The sequence below is a fragment of the Chiloscyllium punctatum genome, chromosome 8 (assembly GCF_047496795.1).
Source record: "Chiloscyllium punctatum isolate Juve2018m chromosome 8, sChiPun1.3, whole genome shotgun sequence".
Lineage (NCBI taxonomy): Eukaryota > Metazoa > Chordata > Chondrichthyes > Orectolobiformes > Hemiscylliidae > Chiloscyllium > Chiloscyllium punctatum.
In genome coordinates this window covers 23,440,877-23,461,105 of record NC_092746.1, presented here as the reverse complement: position 1 = coordinate 23,461,105, position 20,229 = coordinate 23,440,877, and the positions used below count along the sequence as shown (strand labels likewise).

General features: G+C 38.1%; 1 protein-coding gene across 2 annotated transcripts in view; it reads right to left on the bottom strand.

Moving 5' to 3' along the window:
* Positions 1–20,229, bottom strand: part of top2b (DNA topoisomerase II beta) — a 157,455-nt gene that overhangs the window by 39,613 nt on the left and 97,613 nt on the right. For both annotated transcript variants that reach the window (XM_072575240.1, XM_072575239.1), the window contains exons 25-30: positions 16,471–16,562; positions 12,608–12,763; positions 12,443–12,526; positions 11,296–11,496; positions 6,647–6,785; positions 806–964 (exon numbers count right to left, since the gene is read on the bottom strand). In XM_072575240.1, the coding sequence (XP_072431341.1) occupies positions 806–964; positions 6,647–6,785; positions 11,296–11,496; positions 12,443–12,526; positions 12,608–12,763; positions 16,471–16,562 (831 nt within the window). The remainder of the gene's footprint in view (positions 1–805; positions 965–6,646; positions 6,786–11,295; positions 11,497–12,442; positions 12,527–12,607; positions 12,764–16,470; positions 16,563–20,229) is intronic.

Below are 20,229 nucleotides of genomic sequence, written 5' to 3'. Positions count from 1 at the left end.
TTCCATTTCTTTTAGCTTTGGTTGTTACATTGTCTGTCACCCTCTCTCCCCTCCCCCCCACCCTCAGAAGGGCTGTCTGTTCTTTACAGTCGGGTAGTCAGACACACCATTGTTTTGGTATTATTACATTTTGATCACTTAAGCTGAACTATCATGGGGAGAATGTGCAAACACAAAGTTGCCAAAGGGTGGAATAGAACCCAGGTTCCTGGCAGTGTGGAAGCATGAGGCAGCAATGAGCCACTATTTTGCCTGCATGTTTCATGTAACAGTTCAACATTTTGGTTCCTACCCAATAAATTAGCATAATTTCAGTTATTGAAGAGATGCTATCCATGTTTTGCAATTCTATTTTTCTTTTCATTTCCAAGACAGGTCCATATAAGGATTGCGAATATATTTTGCACACATCATCAAACCTGCCATCCACAGTGTGGGTTAGTTACTGAGTAAAGCTACTGCAATAGTTCTGAACACTACATATAAATGTTTGCTCCTGAAGAGCATTGCTAAGTCTGAAGGATCTTTTGGACATTACGTTTGTTCCAGTTAGGAATCCAGGTTCGGTCTGCCATGGATTAATTTTACATATAAATCCAGGAGACAGACAAAATCCTGTACATTTGGTAGTAAAGGAGAAAGTGAGGATTGCAGATGCTGGAGATCAGAGCTGAAAATGTGAAGCTGAAGGATTCAGGAATCCTGAAGAAGGGCTCATGCCCGGAATGTCGATTCTCCTGCTCCTTGGATGCTGCGCTTTTCCAGCAACACATTTTCAGCATTTGATAGTAAAGACATTAATAACCTGCAGCTCTTCGAGGTGTGATTTCTCTTGGAATAAACGTTAAATCAGGTTCTTCTAGGTCATCATCTGATTTAGACTCTGAATCAGACCAGGGATTTTTCTTCTTTCCTTTCTTGACATTGGATTTGGAACTCTGTGGCATTTTCCTTGCTCTCACACCTGTGAATTAATCAAATTTGTCATAAGGAAATGTACTTTATAATCACAACCAAATGATCTCACGGCCTATAATTTTTGACATTTTGCAAATCAGGTTTCTATAGATACAACAAAGATATTTGGCACAAGCTTTTCAGATGCCCTGTATACATTCAGCACAAGTGTAACTGCAATAAATTTATCTTTTAACTCACCTGCTAAACTAACCTTTTTAGTAACACTCTATAAATTTATTTTTTCATTCTTGGGATGCAGGAGTTGCTGGCTAGGCCAGCATTTGTTTGTCCATAGGTGCCCTTGAGAACGTAGTGGTAAGCTGCTTTTTGAACTGTTTGGCCCCATGTGATGTAGTAGACCCACAATGCCATCAGGAGAGAGAATTCCAGGATTTTGACCCAGCAACAGTGAAGGAATGCCAATATTTCTAAGTCAGGATGGTGAGTGGCTTGCAAATGGTGGTGTTCCCATGTATCTACAGGTTTGGATTTCTAACGATCTTTGGAAAATTTCTGCAGTGCATCTTAAAGCTTGCTTTTACTGAGCGTCAGTGTTGGAGGGATTGAATGCTTGTGGATATGGTGCTTATCAATTAGACTGCTTTGTATAGTATAAAGCTTTTTGAATGTTGTTGGAGCTGCACTTATTAGGCAAGCAGGGAGTATTCCATCATACTGTTGACTTATACCTTATCAATAATGGAAAAGCTTTGGAGAGTTAGGTAGTGAGTTACTCACTGCCATATTCCTAAGCCTCTGATCTGCTCTTATAGCCACTATATTTATATGGCAAGTCCAGTTCAGTTTCTGGTCAATGGTAACCCTCAGGATATTGATAGTGAGGGAATTCAGTGATGGTAGTGCCAGTGAATGTCAAAGGGCTGTTGTTTGTCCCTTGCTGGTGATGGTCATTGACTAGTATTTGTGTGGCACAAATGTTACTTGCCATTTTTCAGCCCAAGCATGGATATTATACAGTCTTGCTGCATTTGAACATGGACTGCTAAAGCATCTGACGAGTTAGGACAGATGTCTGGGGAGCTGAGATGACAGACCTTCAACAACCACAACTAGGTCTATATGCCAGATATGACTCCAACCTTCAGAGAGTTTCTCCCTAATTCTCATTGACTCCAGTTTTAGTAGTTTTCACATTGTAGACTTTTGGGTGTAGTTACTTTTCAATCCAAACCTTGTCCAAATACATATCAGACCTTATCTTGCAAACTGAATTGCTTAAGACCACAATATATAATTTAGACATATGAAAGAGATGGCCATGAAACCCAAGCTAAATCTGACTGTTATACAGGATGACAACTTGAAGTGCAACGTTTTTATTAAGATAGTAACTCGAGACTACAAGGGATAGTAAAGAGTAAATTCAACCTTGTAACGAGTGCAGGATACTTTTCATATAATCCTTCGCTATAAAGTTACCTTTGACAAAGCATTGTTTGTTTCCATTAATGATTTGCCATATCATCTCTCTTCAAGCATTACAGCTACAATTTGTCCTACTGGGTTCATCCCCAGGAAATAAGACTGGGGCCGCCAACTGGTTAGTTAGACCCCCATCCTGCAGCACTGTGGGAACGCTGAGTGAGTTCCTAGACGAGTTTCTACTAGGAAGGAAAGCGAGGGCTATCATATTGGAGAGTATGGTGCTCACGTGTGTGCATGTGTTTTTTGAGGGGGGAAGAGAATGGGGGTGTAGGAATGTTGCCTCTAGTGGGCAAGGGACACCCTCCAATTTCCCCTTTTATATAAAAATTGTGAATCCCACTCCATCCAGATTAACCAGACCAAGTGTATTATTGTGTTGCCCATGCCATATCACTGTTAAATTGAGAGTTTGATTATTAAAACAAACTCAATTGACCCTTCAATTATTTGTTTACATTTTGACATCTGCCTTCCTTCTGAATTGTGTGTGAACTAAAGGGTGGATGGAAAGGTGGTGAGTTAGCCATCCTTCCTATACAATATACACCTGTCAAAACACATCTTACGGGTGCATGAAATATCCAGTCCAAAGTTAGCATTTATGATAATGTTAGGTCAATGATCTATTGACAGAGGCGAAAAAATTTACAAACGCAACAGGTTTTAAGCAAATACAGAGCAGGGATAATGGGGTACAAGGAAAAGACCGGAATGGAAGGTTTGAGAGAGTGGAATGTAAGACAGCTAGGACAAAAGGTATGATGCCACAAAAGGACGGGGTATGAAAAATGTCCTTACATAAGGAGCGTCAGAGGAAAGGTAGTAAGTTACTTTTATATGGGGGGGGGAGAAAGAGAGGAGTTGTTCAGTTGGTTTATTACCAATAAAAATTACTAATCTATCCTCAGAAATCAAGAGACTAACATTAAATATTTAAGGAAATGGAAAGGAAAGTGGAACAAGAAAAGGGAAGGAAAGGGTGGAACTTGGAAGCTAAATTGATGAATTTCCAGTGTGAGAAAGGAAAGCACCAGTAATACAGTTATCAGTGTACTGAGTAAGGAAAAATGTTTAGCTAAGTGAACTCACTAGTGTCATGAAAAAGAAAGTTTTATGTATCCCATAAAAAGATGGATATTAAGACTCACTCAGATTCTAATAGCTACACTTTTTATTCAGAGGAAGTTAGTGGAGTCAAATAAATTGTTCCAAATGAAAAAGCATATTCATCTAAGTGGAGAATATTCGTTGTGAATGTTGGGCCTGCACTCAAAGAAAGAGCTAGAGGGCCCTCAAGATGGAGGTACAGGTCTAAAGAATCTAAGAAATAGAAGCAGAAGCAGAAGTAGGCACATCACCATTAAGCACAATCATGGCTGATCTCATCTTGGCTTCAACTTCACTTTCTTGCCTGCTCTCTATAATCCTTCAACTTGATCAAAAAAATCTGTCTCTCTCCTCTTTAAATTTACTGAATGTCCCAGCATCCATCACTATCTGGGATGCAGAATTCCATAGATGCACAACACTTTGAGAGAAGCAATTTCTTATCTGTTTTAAATATGTTACCCCTCTTCCTAAAAATCTGACCTCTTAGAACTCTGCCCCACAAGAGGAAACATCCTCTCTACATCTGCTCTGCTAATCCCCTTTAGCATCTTATACACCTCAGTTTGATCTCTCTCATTCTTCTAAACTCTAGACAGCAAAGGCCTAAACCATTTAATATCTCTCCATAAGACAGACCCCTCACTGCAACTGCATCCATTCTTGAGTAAGGAGACCAAAACTATAAACAATACTCCAGGCATGCTCTCACAAATGCCTTGTACACTGCAACACTTTTAAACTCTGCTGTACTAGAAATAAAGCCCAACATTCCACCTGCCTTCCACATTATCTGCTCTACCTGCATAATAGTTTTCAGTGATTCATGTACAAAGATACCCAGATCCCAGTGCACCGATGTACTCTGAACTTTCTCTCCATTTAGATGAGTTCCCTTTCTAATCCTATAATCATAACAGATAACCTTAGACTTATCCATGTTAAACTGCATCTACCTAATTTGATCCATTCACCGAACCTATCGGCACCCAAATTTCTAACTACTTTACTGCAACTTGCTGTCTCACCTATTTTAATGCCATCTTCAAATTTGGAAGTTGTACCCTTCTGCTTCTGCATCCAGGCATTAATATCAATTGTAAATAGTTGGGGCCTGACTGAATCCTGTGGCACTCCACTAGTTACATCTTGCCAACTAGAAAAAGACCCATTTGTCCCAAATCTCTGCTGATCCTCCACCCAAGGTGATAAATGATGCTTAACCCCATGTGATCTTAGCTTGTAAATTGACCGTTTGCACTGGACCTTATTAAATGCCTTCTGGAAGTCCAGACATACTACATTTCCACCATTCCCAATATCCACTTTGCTTGTTATATCTTTGATGAACTCTAGCAAATTAGTCACACACATTTTACCTTTCTTAAGACCATGGTGACTTTGATGGTTTGCATTTGCTCTTCCAAATGCCCTATTACTTCTTCAATAATGGTTTCTAAATTTCCCAATGACAGATGTTATACTGACTGATCCATAGCTTCTCACTTTCTGCTTCCTTCCCTTTTTGAATAGGGACATACAGTTCAGCATTTTTCCAATCCACTGGAACCTTTCCCACACTCAGGGAATTTTGATCCACTATCTCTGCTGCCACTTCCTTTAAAATCTTAGGATGTAGGCCATTTGGCCTGGGGGACTTGTGTCCCTTCAATTCTAATAGCTTGATCAGTAGCTTTCCCTGGTGATGATGATTATTCTAAGTTCCATCCTTTCTATAAACCCTTGGGATGGTACTAGTGCCCTCCAATGTGAAAACAGTGGTAAAATATTTGCATTTTTGTATTTGAAAGAATTTAACATGTGCACATGTAAAAGAAAAGATTAGAGTCAGAAAAATGGATCAGTTCAAGTCACAATGGAGCAGAAGACATGGGTAGGAAGAGAGACTGGTCAGCTGACTTTTCACGAGTATTTGCTTCCACTATCATGTCCATCTAATGTTCTACACTTATGATCTTGCCACATCTCAAAATGTTAAGAGGGTTTTCCTTTCCCTTAACTTAACCCCACTAGCCTTTATACTGAACATTGAACACTGATCATTCTTTGTCATTTCTGTTACCATTAGCATAATGTAATGCCAAACCAAGCCTTTTTCCCTCCTCTTTGAAAGTTCTGAAGGAACCTTTCCTCCGTTATAACCCAGTCCGCTCTTGAATCACCTCCTTTATCCTCTCTATTTCCATAGGCATTGCCCATACAAATGCAAATTGTGGTAAAAAGCTTTCCTTTTATTTCCTCCTTTCCACTGCCCAGAAGCTCCAAGCACTTCTTTTAGTCACAATTGTGGCTTACTTTCCTCTTTTTTTGTCAATCGATGTATTCACTGCTCCCAATGTGATCTCCTCTACATTGAGGATGTATGTAGATTGGATGACTGATTTGCAGGACAGCTTCATTCAGTCCACCAACTGCCCCACTCTTTTTTTTAAAACAGCATCCTACAATGTCCCAGTGAAGCTCAAGAAACAGCATCCAATATACCATTTTTCAATTAGACAATTTCCCAGAACTTCAGGCTCAATATCGAGTTCAATTACAGATGAGCTTTGAGCTCATTTTCTCCCCCAGACATCAGCTGTTGATATGGATTGTTATTCCTATTTACACTTTCTTTCCACACATCTTTTGTTTGTCCACCTGCAACATTTAAGCGAGCGCCTTTTTACCAATTGTTACTTTTCTCTTCCATAGGCCACTTCTTTTGTTCTACCTCTCCTTCCCTGTTTTATGTGCCACTGTACTTGCACAAAACTTGTTACATTTCTAACTTTTGACAGTTCTATCGAATGGCTATTATTTAAAAGCTTAACTTACTCTCTCCACACATTCACACTCATTTAAAGCTATGGAGCGGGGGGGTGAATCATCTCATTTCAGATGTCTGTTTGTTTGTAAATGCGTTCTATTTTGTTCAAATAAAATCACACAATTTGTTGCCACAGTCAAACAAACGTGGTGCCTTACATGTTCTCCTGCTACGTAAATCGGATTTAAAGCATTTGCACTATTTTGTTTTTGCTGGATTTTTAAAATTAATTACTATAGACTCTGGTTAATATTATTTTGTGTAGAAGATAAAGTGGTCAACATTTCATTAGTGTTTACAAACCAGGTTCCTTCTTTTCTTTCTTCAGTCGCGGAGCTTTGACTTTGGGTTCACTTGCATTCAATACTTCTTCTCCATTTCCTTCACCTATGCCTGCTCCAACTTCTTCATCAAATTCCAGTTTTATTGCATCTGGATCACCCTGAAAATAATAATTAATGTTTATTAAGAATCAGCAAAGTCACTGCCCACTAATGCAAAGATTTTTTAAAAAAGAAATACCCTCTATAACAATCAAAATTATTCATACAATAGATATGGAAAATGCTATAGAGTCATAGAGATGTACAGCAAAGAAACAGACCCTTCGGTCCAACCTGTCCATGACGACTAGATATCCCAACCCAATCTAGTCCCACCTGCCAGCACCCGGTTGACTTATATAAGACACCTTATACTATACTCACACCACATACATTACACCCTTCATATAATGTGATATATAATTTTGCCCTTCATCCTTTTGTAGATCTTCTATCAATCATCCTTTTAAACAATCCTATTATAACTCTCAAATAACCTTCATAAACCCCACTTTAACATCCTATCTAACCTTCAAGGTATCAAGCTCAGAAGAACATAAAGAATTGGAGGAATACTTGGCCATATGAGCCTGCTTTGCAATTCAGAACAAATTGATCTGCTAATTTAACTTCACACCACCACCCATCCCCTTGTCTTTCAATTATCTGAAAGTTCAAAGGCTCTACACGTTTCAGCTTTGAATGTATTACATGACTTGACTAATGTTAGTCCTCTGGGTAGAGAATTCCAAATATTCACAGGGTTCCAAGTCAAAAATGTTTTCCTCACCACTGGCCAAAAGGTCAAGTTGCTGACTCTGGCCAGTGCGCTAGACTCCGCAACTAGAGGAAGCAATCTCCCAACTTCTACGCAGTCAAGCCCCTTAAGGCTGATACACATTTTAATCAGATCATCATCACTGTTAAATTACACAGTGTGAACAAATCCTATCCATAAACCTTGTGATATCCACTCCCTTTAAGAACTATCACAATTCCTGAAGAAGGGCTTATGCCTGAAACGCCGATTCTCCTCCTCCTTTGATGCTGCCTGACCTGCTGTGTTTTTCCAGCAACACATTTTTAAGCTCTGATCCCCAGCATCTGCAGTCCTCACTTTCTCCTTGAACTATCACAATACTTGAACTATCATATATGTGACTTATATATGAGTTCTCAGAAAAGATTTGAAAAGATGTTTTAAAACTTCAGGCATATAAAAGGAATTGCAGCAGCAGTTTTTTTTTACAATGCTAATTGACAGCAACAAAGAATGGATATTGCTCAGTCTGGAAAAGGATTGGAAAGTGGGCCAAAGACCCAAGCTGAATCCATTTTTGTTCTTATTCATACATACATGCAAATGACTAGGACTCAAGAATAGACAATAAATTTAAATTTGCTTTTGACACCAGAAGGGGTTTGGAAAACAGCAAGGATGGCATCAAACACAAGCACTTTTATTTAGTACCTTTAACATAGGGAAATATTCTGATTCATTTCACAGGAACATTACAAAACAAAATGTAACAGAGCTACAAGGAGATATAGGACAGTTGACCAAGAGCTTAGTTGAGAGTTAGGCCTCAAGGAGCACTTCAGAGAAACAAAGAGGCAGAAAGCATAGGGAAGAATTTCAATGGTTAGTACACAGACAACTGAAGATCAATGTGCAGCGATTAAAATTGGAGATTTTAGCAAGACCACAAGGGGTGGAGGGAAGACAAGTATTTATTTGAGGACGACATTGGACTAGAAAACATCAGAGGAACAAGTAGAAAAAACAGGGAGGGATTTGAAATCAAGCATGCAAGTTTTAATTTTTTTTTAAAAAAGGAGCTGCTTGACTAGGAACAAATATAACTCAGGAAGCACATGGGTAATAAGTGAATGGGGAGAGTTGGGACATAGATTACACAGTGTTGGGTAGAATATGGGAGGCCAGTCAAGTGTGCATTGGAACAACCAGGTTTAACAGTGATTAAGCATAGTGAAGGTTTTAGCAACTGATGGGCTAGGCAGTGCTAGGATAGCCTAAGTGGCCAGGGAACAGAGTTTTTGGTGGGAATCAATGATGATGGTTTCTCCTTTTCTAACATTTAGTTGGGAGAAAAATTCTCTTCGTCCAACATGGGAGATCAAACAAGCAGCCTGACAATTTAGAAACAATGGAAGGATCAACTCAGGTGGTGCTGAGGTACAGTTGGATCTAAAAGTACACATAGAAACTGATGCGGTGGTTTCAGATGACATTGCTGAGGAGTAGCATGTAGGCAAGAAATAGAAAGAGTCCAGGAATAGAACCTCAATGACAAGAGGAAATGGTGCAGGAGATGAAGGCCACTGCCGATGGTTATCTGGCTATAATTAGATAGATTAAAATGGACCCAAATGAATACAATGCCATCCAGAAGAACAACAATAAAGATGGTAGTTAACTCAATTGGCTGGATGGCTGGTATGTGATGCCAACAACTCACTATCAATTCCTGTGCCAGCTCAGGTCACTGTGGAGATCTCAAATTCTCAACCTTGGCCTTGTCTGAGGTGTGGCGATCCGCAGATTAGACCACCACCAGGTGTTTCCCTCTAGCGAGAGAGCAGACTATGGTCCTCTGGGACTATGGCGACTTTACCTTTAGTGAAGAGGGATGGGCAATAATTCGGTCAACAGTGACAAAGACCACATAAGACATCGGAACAGAAGGAGGCCATTCAGCCCATTGACTCTTCTCCTGCATTCAATGAGATCATGACTGATCTCTGAATCCTCAACTCCACTTTCTGCCTTTTCCTCATAACTCTCAATTCCCTTGCAGGTTAAAAATCCATGTCAGTCTTGAATATCGTGAACGATCCAGCCTTGACAGGGCTCTGCAATAAAGAATTCTACAGAGACACTATCCTCAGAAGAAATTCCTCATCTCTCTCAAATGTCGACCCTTTATTCTGAGGTTATGCCCTCTTGTCCTAGACCAACCACATGGGAAACAAACTTCCACATACACCATGTCCAGTCTAAGAACCTTATGTTTCAATAAAGTCATCTCTCATTCTTCTAAATTTCAATGAGCACAGATCCAATCTACTCATTCTCTCCTAAGACAATCCCTTCATATCTGCTACCAGCCCAGTGGATCTTCTCTGTACTGCCACCAATGTCAGTATACCTTTCCTTAGATAAGTGGTCAAAAACTCTTCACAGTATTCCAGCTGTGGTCTGAAAATCTGGGTCAACAGTTGAGGAGAAAGAGCTGTCAACAACATATGACTGCAATGGAGGCTGCGTGGTTGTCTCCATAGTTACAATAGGTTTAAGGGAGAACACTCAAAAGCACAAGAGAAGAATGCAAAACAAGACTACAGAACCTTGCAATTGCAGGGCATGGAGGGCTTTGGGCTAGGGAAACTGAGGCAAGCAGCAATCCCAATCGCAAGGACAAAAATATCCACGAGCTGTTCACAGTTGTTGGAAATGTGGCTGGATAAGGATAGAGAAAGGTTTAAGGAGACAGATTGCAGTAATGAAAGCGACAGTTACCATTGCAATGCAGGTTCATCTTGGAATGCAGAACAATTTTGGCAAAAGAAAGCATTACCCAATAACTCAATGTACTATCCAACAAGATCTGGCAGTGAATTATAAAACCAGCTTGGTTGCCATGTCACTTTAAACCAGTGTCCCTTGAACTTAACTGAGCAAAGATGAGTGCCACAACAGAGGGACAAGAGAGTAATGGACTTAATAGGGACTACAATAAAATCAAAGTCAGGGTGTGGTTGAGCAGGTCAGTAGCTGTGGAAACATCATGAATGGAGGGTTAAAGTTGGAATTTAAAAGCGAAATGAGAAAATATTGGAAAAGGGAACAAACCGAGATGTGATACCAAGTTAAAAAAGAGCAGGCACCGTACTACAATGGTCTCCGTGGGGCAAGTAATAGAGCACATAGCCATGCAGGAGATTTAATTTAGACTGAGGTGGAACATAGCCTGGCAAAGGAACCAAGAATCTGAAACCAAAAATCCTAAAATCCAATCAAAGAAAGTAGTAAAATTAGCCTGTGTCATATAGGAAGTCTTGCATACCTCCCAATGGCATTAATTTCTAACATAAAGCTGATACCTCATGTCCTTCTTCAGTGTGGGAATCTTTGGATCAAGCCATAATCAACACCCAATCATTAGAAAACAGTATGTATAAATGAATGAAATGAAAACTTCTTTGCTTGAGGATTGTTCAAGAATGAAATGCTTAAAATGGACCATTGCATATTAAGTGGGAATTTGATAAATATGTGGAGTGGAGGAAAATCAAAACTAATTTGATAAAGCAGTCTTAAATAATTCAGTTAAACAAGAGGTAAACAGTCTTCTTCCATATTGCTACTTGCAAAGTATATATTCATGGGAAATAAGTGAATTTAAGCAGATGGATGGCTGAATCATCCAACTCATGTTGCTTTTATGTCATTAAAATCGAACTCAATACAATTTTAAATCAATGCTGTTTTAACCACAGTTTTAACAATTCAAAATACTTGCCAAAATGCAGAAATAAATCAAGAACAAAAATTTCCAACATACTCCGAACAAAATAGAATACATTTAGAGTTATACTTCAACTTGCCTTTCCTTTTCTCTTGACCATCTTTTTTGTGGCATCTGCTCTCATTGCAAGGCTGATGACTGGTTCAACTCTTCTGCCATGGACTGAGGGTAGAGTTTCTTCAAGTTGTAGCTTTTTAATTTTTGGTTTACCAACCTTGCCCTTAACTGCCTTACCAAACGATCCTGCCAGAAGATCCTCTCTCTCTTGGGCTTCCACACGCTGCATTAAAATTGAGAAACAGATGTTAAGGAAAATGTCTCTACATTTGAAGTTAAAATTCCATTCAGAAAGCAGCTGACATTAACTGCAAATTAACAATATTCCAATCCCATTTGATTTAAATTCACCTGTTAAGCTATTTTTTCCCCTCTGGTCTGAGCTTAAGTTTCATTAAAGTGTCTCTATGGGTACATCACTTTGGTTACAGATTAATTCTTATTCAAAGCAAAACCCACAACATTTCCTTTAGTAAAAATTTGCATCTTAATTTTGTGTGGCGATATACTTATACAATGAAAGAAAATGACATTTATTTTCTAGGAACCATCTGGGCAGACTGTTGATAAATTTATTTTGTTGCAGTTGTGCACTTCTCCCAAATGTGCATTTCCTTGGAAAATTTCCCTCCTCTCCATACAACAGCATGATATGCCATGGAATTGGAAGCAGTATCACGAGAAATGCACTTTATTTTAAAACTCTAAATTATTTGAAAAACCTGAACAGATACAAGTGATGAGTTTTATAACTTGATGTCAAGAGTTTGCATCTCACTTAATAAACATTGCCACCATATAATTGTACAGTTTGAAAATTCACAGCAATTATCAATTCCAGATTTACACTTTAAGTTTGGTCACTACCCATTTTCTATTGAAATGCTCTTTTACCTCGTTCTTCAATAGAATCGATAATTTTGAATGTAAAGGAATGGCAAGGCAGAATGTTAAACATCACTTATATCTGAACAGTGCCACTGGGCACTTCTGGTGGTTTTACCACATTTTCAAATGTTACAGTTGGATCTTTAAAATATTCATCCCTTGTTTAATCTTTTTATCACAAATAATTGGAGGTATTCTTTTTTGTAAGAAGAATACATTTTAGTTGAAGCTTTTTCAAAATAAGGAATGCATATTAGAAGGCTTGGTTTTCTTATACTTACATCAAGCTCTTCAATAAATGCAGCAAGATCATCTTTCCAAAGATCATGAGAAGTTTTTCTCTTCAGATCATCAAGCTCCTTTCCCTACAACACATAACAGATTGTCTTGGAATACTGTGCCAACAAAGGCCTGCAAATTAAAAACAAAAGGAGTCAGTGCATTACTTTTGCATCCCTCTGTTTTAATAGTTCTTCTACTTTCTCCTTTGTAAGGCACCAAAGCGGCATATTCAAGATGTAGTTGAAGTCTGGTCCAGATCCAGCACCTGAAACACTTGAAGTGCCATCATCTAGTTCCAACAAATCCTCTTCTGCAGCTGTCTGCAAAGGAACAATCAGAAGTTATTTGTAAAGAAGAGTGCTCAGATTTATTTTCAAGTAGAATTCAGCACAAGATCACACAACCAAACACTAATTAAAGTATTAACCAGGCCAGGAATGCAAAATCCCTCCAACTGCACGGCGGCTCAGTGGTTAGCATTGCTGCCTCACAGCGCCAGGGATCCGGATTCGATTACAGCCTTGGGCGACTCCTGTGTGGAGTTTGCATATTCTCCCCGTATCTGCGTGGATTTCCTCCAGGTGCTCCAGTTTCCTCCCACAATCCAAAGATGTGCAAGGCAGGTGAAATGACCATGTTAAATTGCCCATAGTGTTAGGTGCATTAGTCAGGAATAAATATAGGGAAGGGAAATGGGTCTGGGTGGGTTGCTGTTCGGAGGGTTGGTGTGGACTTATTGGGCCGAAGGGCCTGTTTCCATACTGTAGAGTATCTAATTACACTGTTTTCAATGCAACACTATGGGCCAGAATTCTGCTCTAGTACAGCATTAACAGCATGAGCTGTAAGATAGGTGTACCCCTTCATCTTTGAGTCAAAATGTTTTATACTACACGTTGTTCAAAGTGACAGCTGACACCTGAGAGAATAGAATAACCAATAGGACATGTCCCCAGCCAATGACATTTAAGGATTGGAAATGAATAATGGAAAAACTGAACAGGGTGAATTCAGGTACAGAAAGTAAAGTAAAAGGAAATCTGGATAAAGAATGGATGGGAAAAGACAAAAGAAAAGAATAATATGGTTTGACATTTTTAGAATCTTAAGAAAAGGATAAATACTTGGAAGTATTAAGATTTAAGATGGTTTTCAGTCCCAGAAGTTTACTGGCAATAATGAATAATTATCACATTGTTTAAAAAATAAAGGACTTATTCTTCTAATTACTGGGCTTAAATGTCTGCAGTGGGTTCAATTCATATCTATGTCATAAATACAACAACTTGAAAACATTTAATGTATAATTAAGAGGCAAACAACAAGATGCCACTTCCATGAAGGTAGCAGCACATCAGTGCATCTTCGGAGCAATTGTACTTATAACTGCTTCTCTCACCTGAAGCTAATATATAGTTTATACAGAGAGAAATAAAGGTGCGCGCCATTAAAAGAGAGCTGTTGCAGTCCCAACAACACCAAAATTCAGTAACAGACAGTATAGCAGTTCCATGAAATAATGTCACAGATGCTGGATGTAGGCAAGTCTCAGGTTTCCAGAGCAAGGAGGAATTAGGCATCTGAGAGGAAAAGTGGCCACGGGAGGGTGAGAGTACCACCAAAGAGAACACCACTGGAGGAGGCAAATCATTTCACTGCCACCCACTAACTTGGGTGGAAAAAGAACAGCCATCTCATGTACAGCATATTAAGACAGTGAAAGCAGATTGAGGGTCTGAAGTGGAAAATAACTGGATGGTCAGAACATTAATTGGCTAGCCACCTGATTTATTTTGCAGACATACACACTCTCCCTCTTTCTCACACACAGACACGCATCCTCTCACTGGCTTATATACACACACACTCTTTATCAAGCATACACACACACACACACACACACACACACACACACACACACATTAATGGGGTGAACTTATATTTGCAGGTACTTAAAGGAGGTAAACCACAGCAATTTTTTGCTGCTCTAGCCACTGCAAAATCCATACCAGAATATAGGCAAAATAATTTAGTTATAGCATCTCTAACTGTAGTGGCATTAAAGATCAACTTTCTGAAGTAGCTCTCTAACACAAGTGTCAACCTGTGATTATACTGAGGACAGCGACAGCTTTGTATCATATACTTGTGACTAGGGAGGAATCAAAGTGAAATTGCTCCAAGTTCTTTCTCATATAGTACTCTTCATAGAATCCCTAGTGGGAAAACAGGTCATTTGGCCCAACATGTCCATACCAACCCTTCGAAGAGTAATCCATCCTACCCTATTACTTTATATTTACTCTGAACTTACACATCCCTGAACACTATGGGCAATTTAGCATGGCCAATTCACCTAACCTGCACATCTTTGGATTGTAGGAGGAAACCAGAGCACCCAGAGAAATCCCATACAGACACTGGGTCAATGTGCAAACTCTACGTAGACAATCACCTGAGGCTGGAATCAAACCCGGGTCCTTGGCGCTGTGCTAACCACTGAGCCACTGTGCAACCCCAACAAATGTATGAGGGTTAATTGGAACACAATACAAACCAAACAAAAATTTCAGCCTGCTGGTGACTGCCTTTTATTTCTTTCCTTCAGCAGAAAGCAGTGGTTGCCAAAAGTATGGACAAATGACAGCATCTCACGCTTCTGACATAGCTGCCAAGGTGTTAACTACAGCAGTTTTGAATTAGAGTATCCACCCATTCCCTTGACTCTTACCTCAAAGAGAGCTTTAGGTTCATGTCACACTACAGGTGACCTCACTGCACTATACACACTCTCCCTTTCTCTCTCACACAGACACACACGCACGCATCCTCTCACAGGCTTATACCCCTTCACACACTCGCACACATTTTATCAAGCATGCACACACACAAACACAGACATACTCACGTGCACTCACATTCTCACACGTTTATGAGGTGAACTTATATTTGCAGATACATTCTATCGTGTTCAAAAAGTGCAGAAGCTGCGGGCAGTCAATCCATGTAATATTTTGTAAATTCTGTGATGGAAATAGAATCAATCTGACTCAAGACTGAGGTACAGACAGACTCTAACCTCACACCATTAATGCATTGTCTGAGCTGAGATCTCACCTTTTGTTATAAAACCTGTTAAAAAAGTTATCTTGGGAATGTGACTTAAAAGTAGTTCTGGGATTTACATATTAAAGAACTGATACCAACAAACCTATTCTAAAAAATGAAAGACTTAATAATCTAGGTCTGTTCATTATATCATTTCAGCTGCATATAATCTTTTGCTATAAATTCTGTCTCTTAGGGTCTTGCTTCACAACCACCTCATGAAGATAAAAGTCACACAACACCAGGTTATAGTCCAACAGGTTTATTTGGAAGCACACTAGCTTTCAGAGCGACGCTCTTTCATCAGGTGATCAGACAATCACCTGATGAAGGAACGTCGCTCCGAAAGCTAGTGTGCTTCCAATTAAACCTGTTGGACTATAACCTGGTGTTGTGTGACTTTTAACTTTGTACACCCCAGTCCAACACCGGCATCTCCAAATCATGACCTCATGAAGAAGCAGTGCTTCAAAAACTAGTGACTCCAAATAAAGCTGTTGGATGAAAACCTGGTGGTGTGTGATTTTTAATTTTGTCCACCCCAGTCCAATATCTGCTCCTCCAAATCCCAGAAAAATAGATTTTGATCAGTACTTACTCAACAGCATAGCCAAGATCAGTCTCCGTAGAACATCAAGAAAGTAATTACTAATAATAATGCCTTTTTCTTGGAAATTAAAATTATTTGATGTTACAAAATCATGTTGACTTTCACCAGTTAAAATTGAATATTTCTGCTAATGTTAGTTAAAATGAAATTCACTCTCAAAACTAATTAAGTTTTCATCTAATCCTTATTGATGTCTGAATCATTTGACAGATACATTTTGTTTATCAACCAGTTTGATTGTCAAACCATAAAATTTAACAATGTTTACAATTTGGTGGTTAGCATATTTTCAAGGAACCAATATTTTACCTTCTCTTGAGCTTCTTTCCAGGCTTTGATTGGATCAGATTCATAGCCCCGTTGGATGAGCATTTGGTAAAGATCCCTCTTTGATTTATTCTCTAAGAAAATATTTATAAAAAGGTCATATCAAAAAAGTATACAAATATCAAATAAATGTGTCCAATATCCATCAGCTGGTGGTAACTTTGGAATGTAAGATGACAAGACAGATTTTTTGACAAAATGTTAACACTTCAACAATGAAAATCCTTAACCTTGAACGTGTACAGACCAATCCAGGGTAATTTTACATACATTAACCAAACCTTGAAATATTTGCATCAAAAGGTCCTGGAATTTGCTTTCCAGTTCACATTCACCATCAAAAAAAGTTGCCGACAAAGGACGTAGCTGCTTTGTGGATTTTGCTATCCCAGACACCATTTTAAATCTGCTGTAAAGTCTCCAGCCACTTCAGGAATCCAGCAATAATTATATCAACCACCAAAGAAAGTGACTAATCACACTGAGGTATTCTCAGGACAGCAAACCAGGAAGTAAAAACAGCACAATTTTTCATCCAAATTATAATTCATGAGCAAAATAATTAGAAAAATTGAAATAAAAAACCTAAAATATGAATTTTATGAGTTAAAATACATTTTAAATGATTTATCAATGAGAAATTTGACATTTCAGAAATATAAAATTAAAGATACAATTTTCAAACACTAAAGATTTCAACAATGATCATGAAAGTTATTAAACTATTTAAAAAGTTGTGAACATTTCAAAGGTTTTTTGATACCAACTTCAATTTGTATAGCACCTTTAACATTACAACATTTCTGTAAATGTTTTGCAGGATTAGCCACATAAAGAGATATCTTAAGTCGGATGACCATAAGCTTAACTAAACAAGTTTCAAAAATTGCTATAAGGAGGAAAACGAGGTAAACAGAAGAGGAGAAACAAAGAGAATTCCAGAGCTTGGGGCTTAGCAAAAAGATATAGCTATCAAAGGTGAAGAAATAATCAAGAATGCATAAGAGGCTATAATAGAGGTGCACAAGTATCTTCTAGATTTTGCTGGAGGAAATTAGTCATGAAAAGAGGCAAGGCCATGGAGGGATTTGTAAACAGAAATGAGAAATTCAAATTCAAGACTCTGCTTAATCAGTAATCAATGCAAGTCAGTGCGTTCAGGGCTGATATGGGAACCAAACATGCTACAAGTGCAATGAAACTGACATTTATAACATATACATGCATAAAACCATTTACTGCAAGTTTAGGTTCTTGAAATGCTAAGAAAAACCATATAGCTTTGCATGTGTTTTTGGTGTTAAGAATTGACATTAAAAACAATATCCATAATTCCAAATGATTAAATTACCCACAATTCATCAGGAACTACCCAATTAGCTGGAGGGAAGAACTTTGCAGACTAATTTTTAGTCTGTGCTGGGAAGTGATTCAAGAGAAAAGCACATATCAAGCTTGAAAGTACTGAGAACTCATTAAATGTCTTACGCAGTATTCCTAAGAAAAAGAATTCAAAGTAATGAAATGATTTGAAAATAAAAGATGATTATAAATCCCATACTGCAGTGTTGTCAGTCAGTGCAAAAGTAGTAGAGTGCTAGATGATTTTTTTTCCAGAAAAAGGAGGAATGGCATTAAGTTGCTTCAGGGATGGCACAGCACTGGAAGGAGACTTAAGTATTACTAATTATGTTCCAGAATTAAGATGTCTGCAGTTCCAGCAGATAAATTAAAGTTTTTTTCCCTCATATGGAAATGAGGGGATCTTGCTATAAGTCCAGCAATGGATGTTCTTAGAATTGTAACAATTTTCTAGCATGTATTACTGAGTGCTGTTTCCTACACAAAGCTGTTCTTTCTGTTCAAACTATAAAGTTTGCTTGGGTGATTTCTAATCTGTTTAAAAATCTTTGAATCGATTAAAACAAAGTAGTGTTTTTCTTCTCTCATTCATTTTCATTTCTGTTGTTTGTAAACATTAGTTTTGCTTTGTTAAAACACATTGCAACATCATGTGTTTATATTTCAATAAAACATCACTTTGATCACAAAACTTTAAGGATTATGATCTTTTCAGCCAGATTCCTGGATGGAATCTGGCTCATCAAATACGAATATCAACTGGGCACTAAACGATAACAAGTGGGCCCACCTGATCACAAATTAGGACACAGGCAACAGAGATGTGTTATGTCAATTTTACAGAGGTAGAAAGTAGGCATCCACCCACAAGTGTATTAGAATTGTTGATTGTGGAGGTAACAAAGACATGGATTAGAATTTAATTGACAGCTGAGCTGAGACAGGGACAAATCAAGCAATGTTACGGAGGCACAAATAGGTTGCCATACAGGATCGTGGTAATATGGGGTCAGCAGCTCATCGCCACATCAAATACAGCAAGGTCAACATTATAAAAAATGGTATATGCTCATCACTTAATTTATTTCTACTTGATTTTAAAATGATTCATGAGATGTGACTGTCACAAGCAAGGCCAGCATTTACCTAACTTGTATTGAGAAGCTACTGGTGAGCTATCTTGAATTGCTCATGATGTTAGAGGAGGAGTTCTCAGACTTTAGGTAAAATATCAACAATACCATTCAAGTCAAGATGGTGAGAGACTTTGAGGGAAACCTGTAGTTTAGGGAGATGATAACAGTGCATCTTGTGGGGAAACAGAGAATCACTGGCTGCAACGTCTGGATTTCCATGTCCAATGGCTCACGTGCAGACTTCAGAGGTTGCTATTAATTTTAGAGGCATTATGACAATGAACGCCAATGAATTTTTCAATACTAAAGCAAAATCCACACATTAATCTTACATCATTACAACTACATTTTGTAACAATTAACTCTATTTTGGTTTTACATATTTTTGAGTATTATTCTCAATATTAGAGGTCACACGGGGACTATTTCAGCATTGAGGCAAACAAGTCTATCTTAAATAATGAAGCAACATTATATAGTTTAGTTTCAAATTAGCTGAATAAGAAAACTATAGTTCAGGTTAGAACATACAAAATATAAGCAAAATTTAAACACTCAAGTTTTTCATATGTGACAATTAAAACAGGATCTTTAAAAATTATATCAGAGGAGATATCCAAGAGGTTCTCAAACGTTTTTGCTGTAACTTATTTGGAGATTCACAACTCACACATGGGTCCTCTTTATAAGAAACAGTACTTTTTTCAAACTAATGTTACTTCATAACTAATGTATAAATGGGAACTTAAAATACTTCAACAGTTTTATCACATCATCTGTTTTACATGTTTGGGTTTTTAATAGCAAAACCTGATCAAATCTAACTAAAAAGCCAGACAGTATGCTCCTGTCTTATCACATTTACTTAGAAATACAAACAGTGAGGTAGGAGTAGATCTAAGGTAGCACTGAGCAATTTCACGAAGTAAAACTGAACCTCTACTCTCTAAGCTGGAACCTAACTTGATTGCATGGTCAACACTTTTCTGTAGATGAAAATATAGTGGATCTTGCATCAGGTTCTTTGCAGGTAGAAAAAGGAATAATGAATAGGTAAATTGCTTCGAAATGGGTCGTGCAAATATCGAAGGTTCCCTGTGTGTAGATACGGCATCATTTAGAATTGAGAAGTAAATTAGTAACTAAGAAAACAATCCAAATAAGGTAAAATAAACCAACTCTTCCAAATGTGAGAAGCACTGTGAGCAAATTAACTTTGGAGACAATGGCAATATTTTACAAG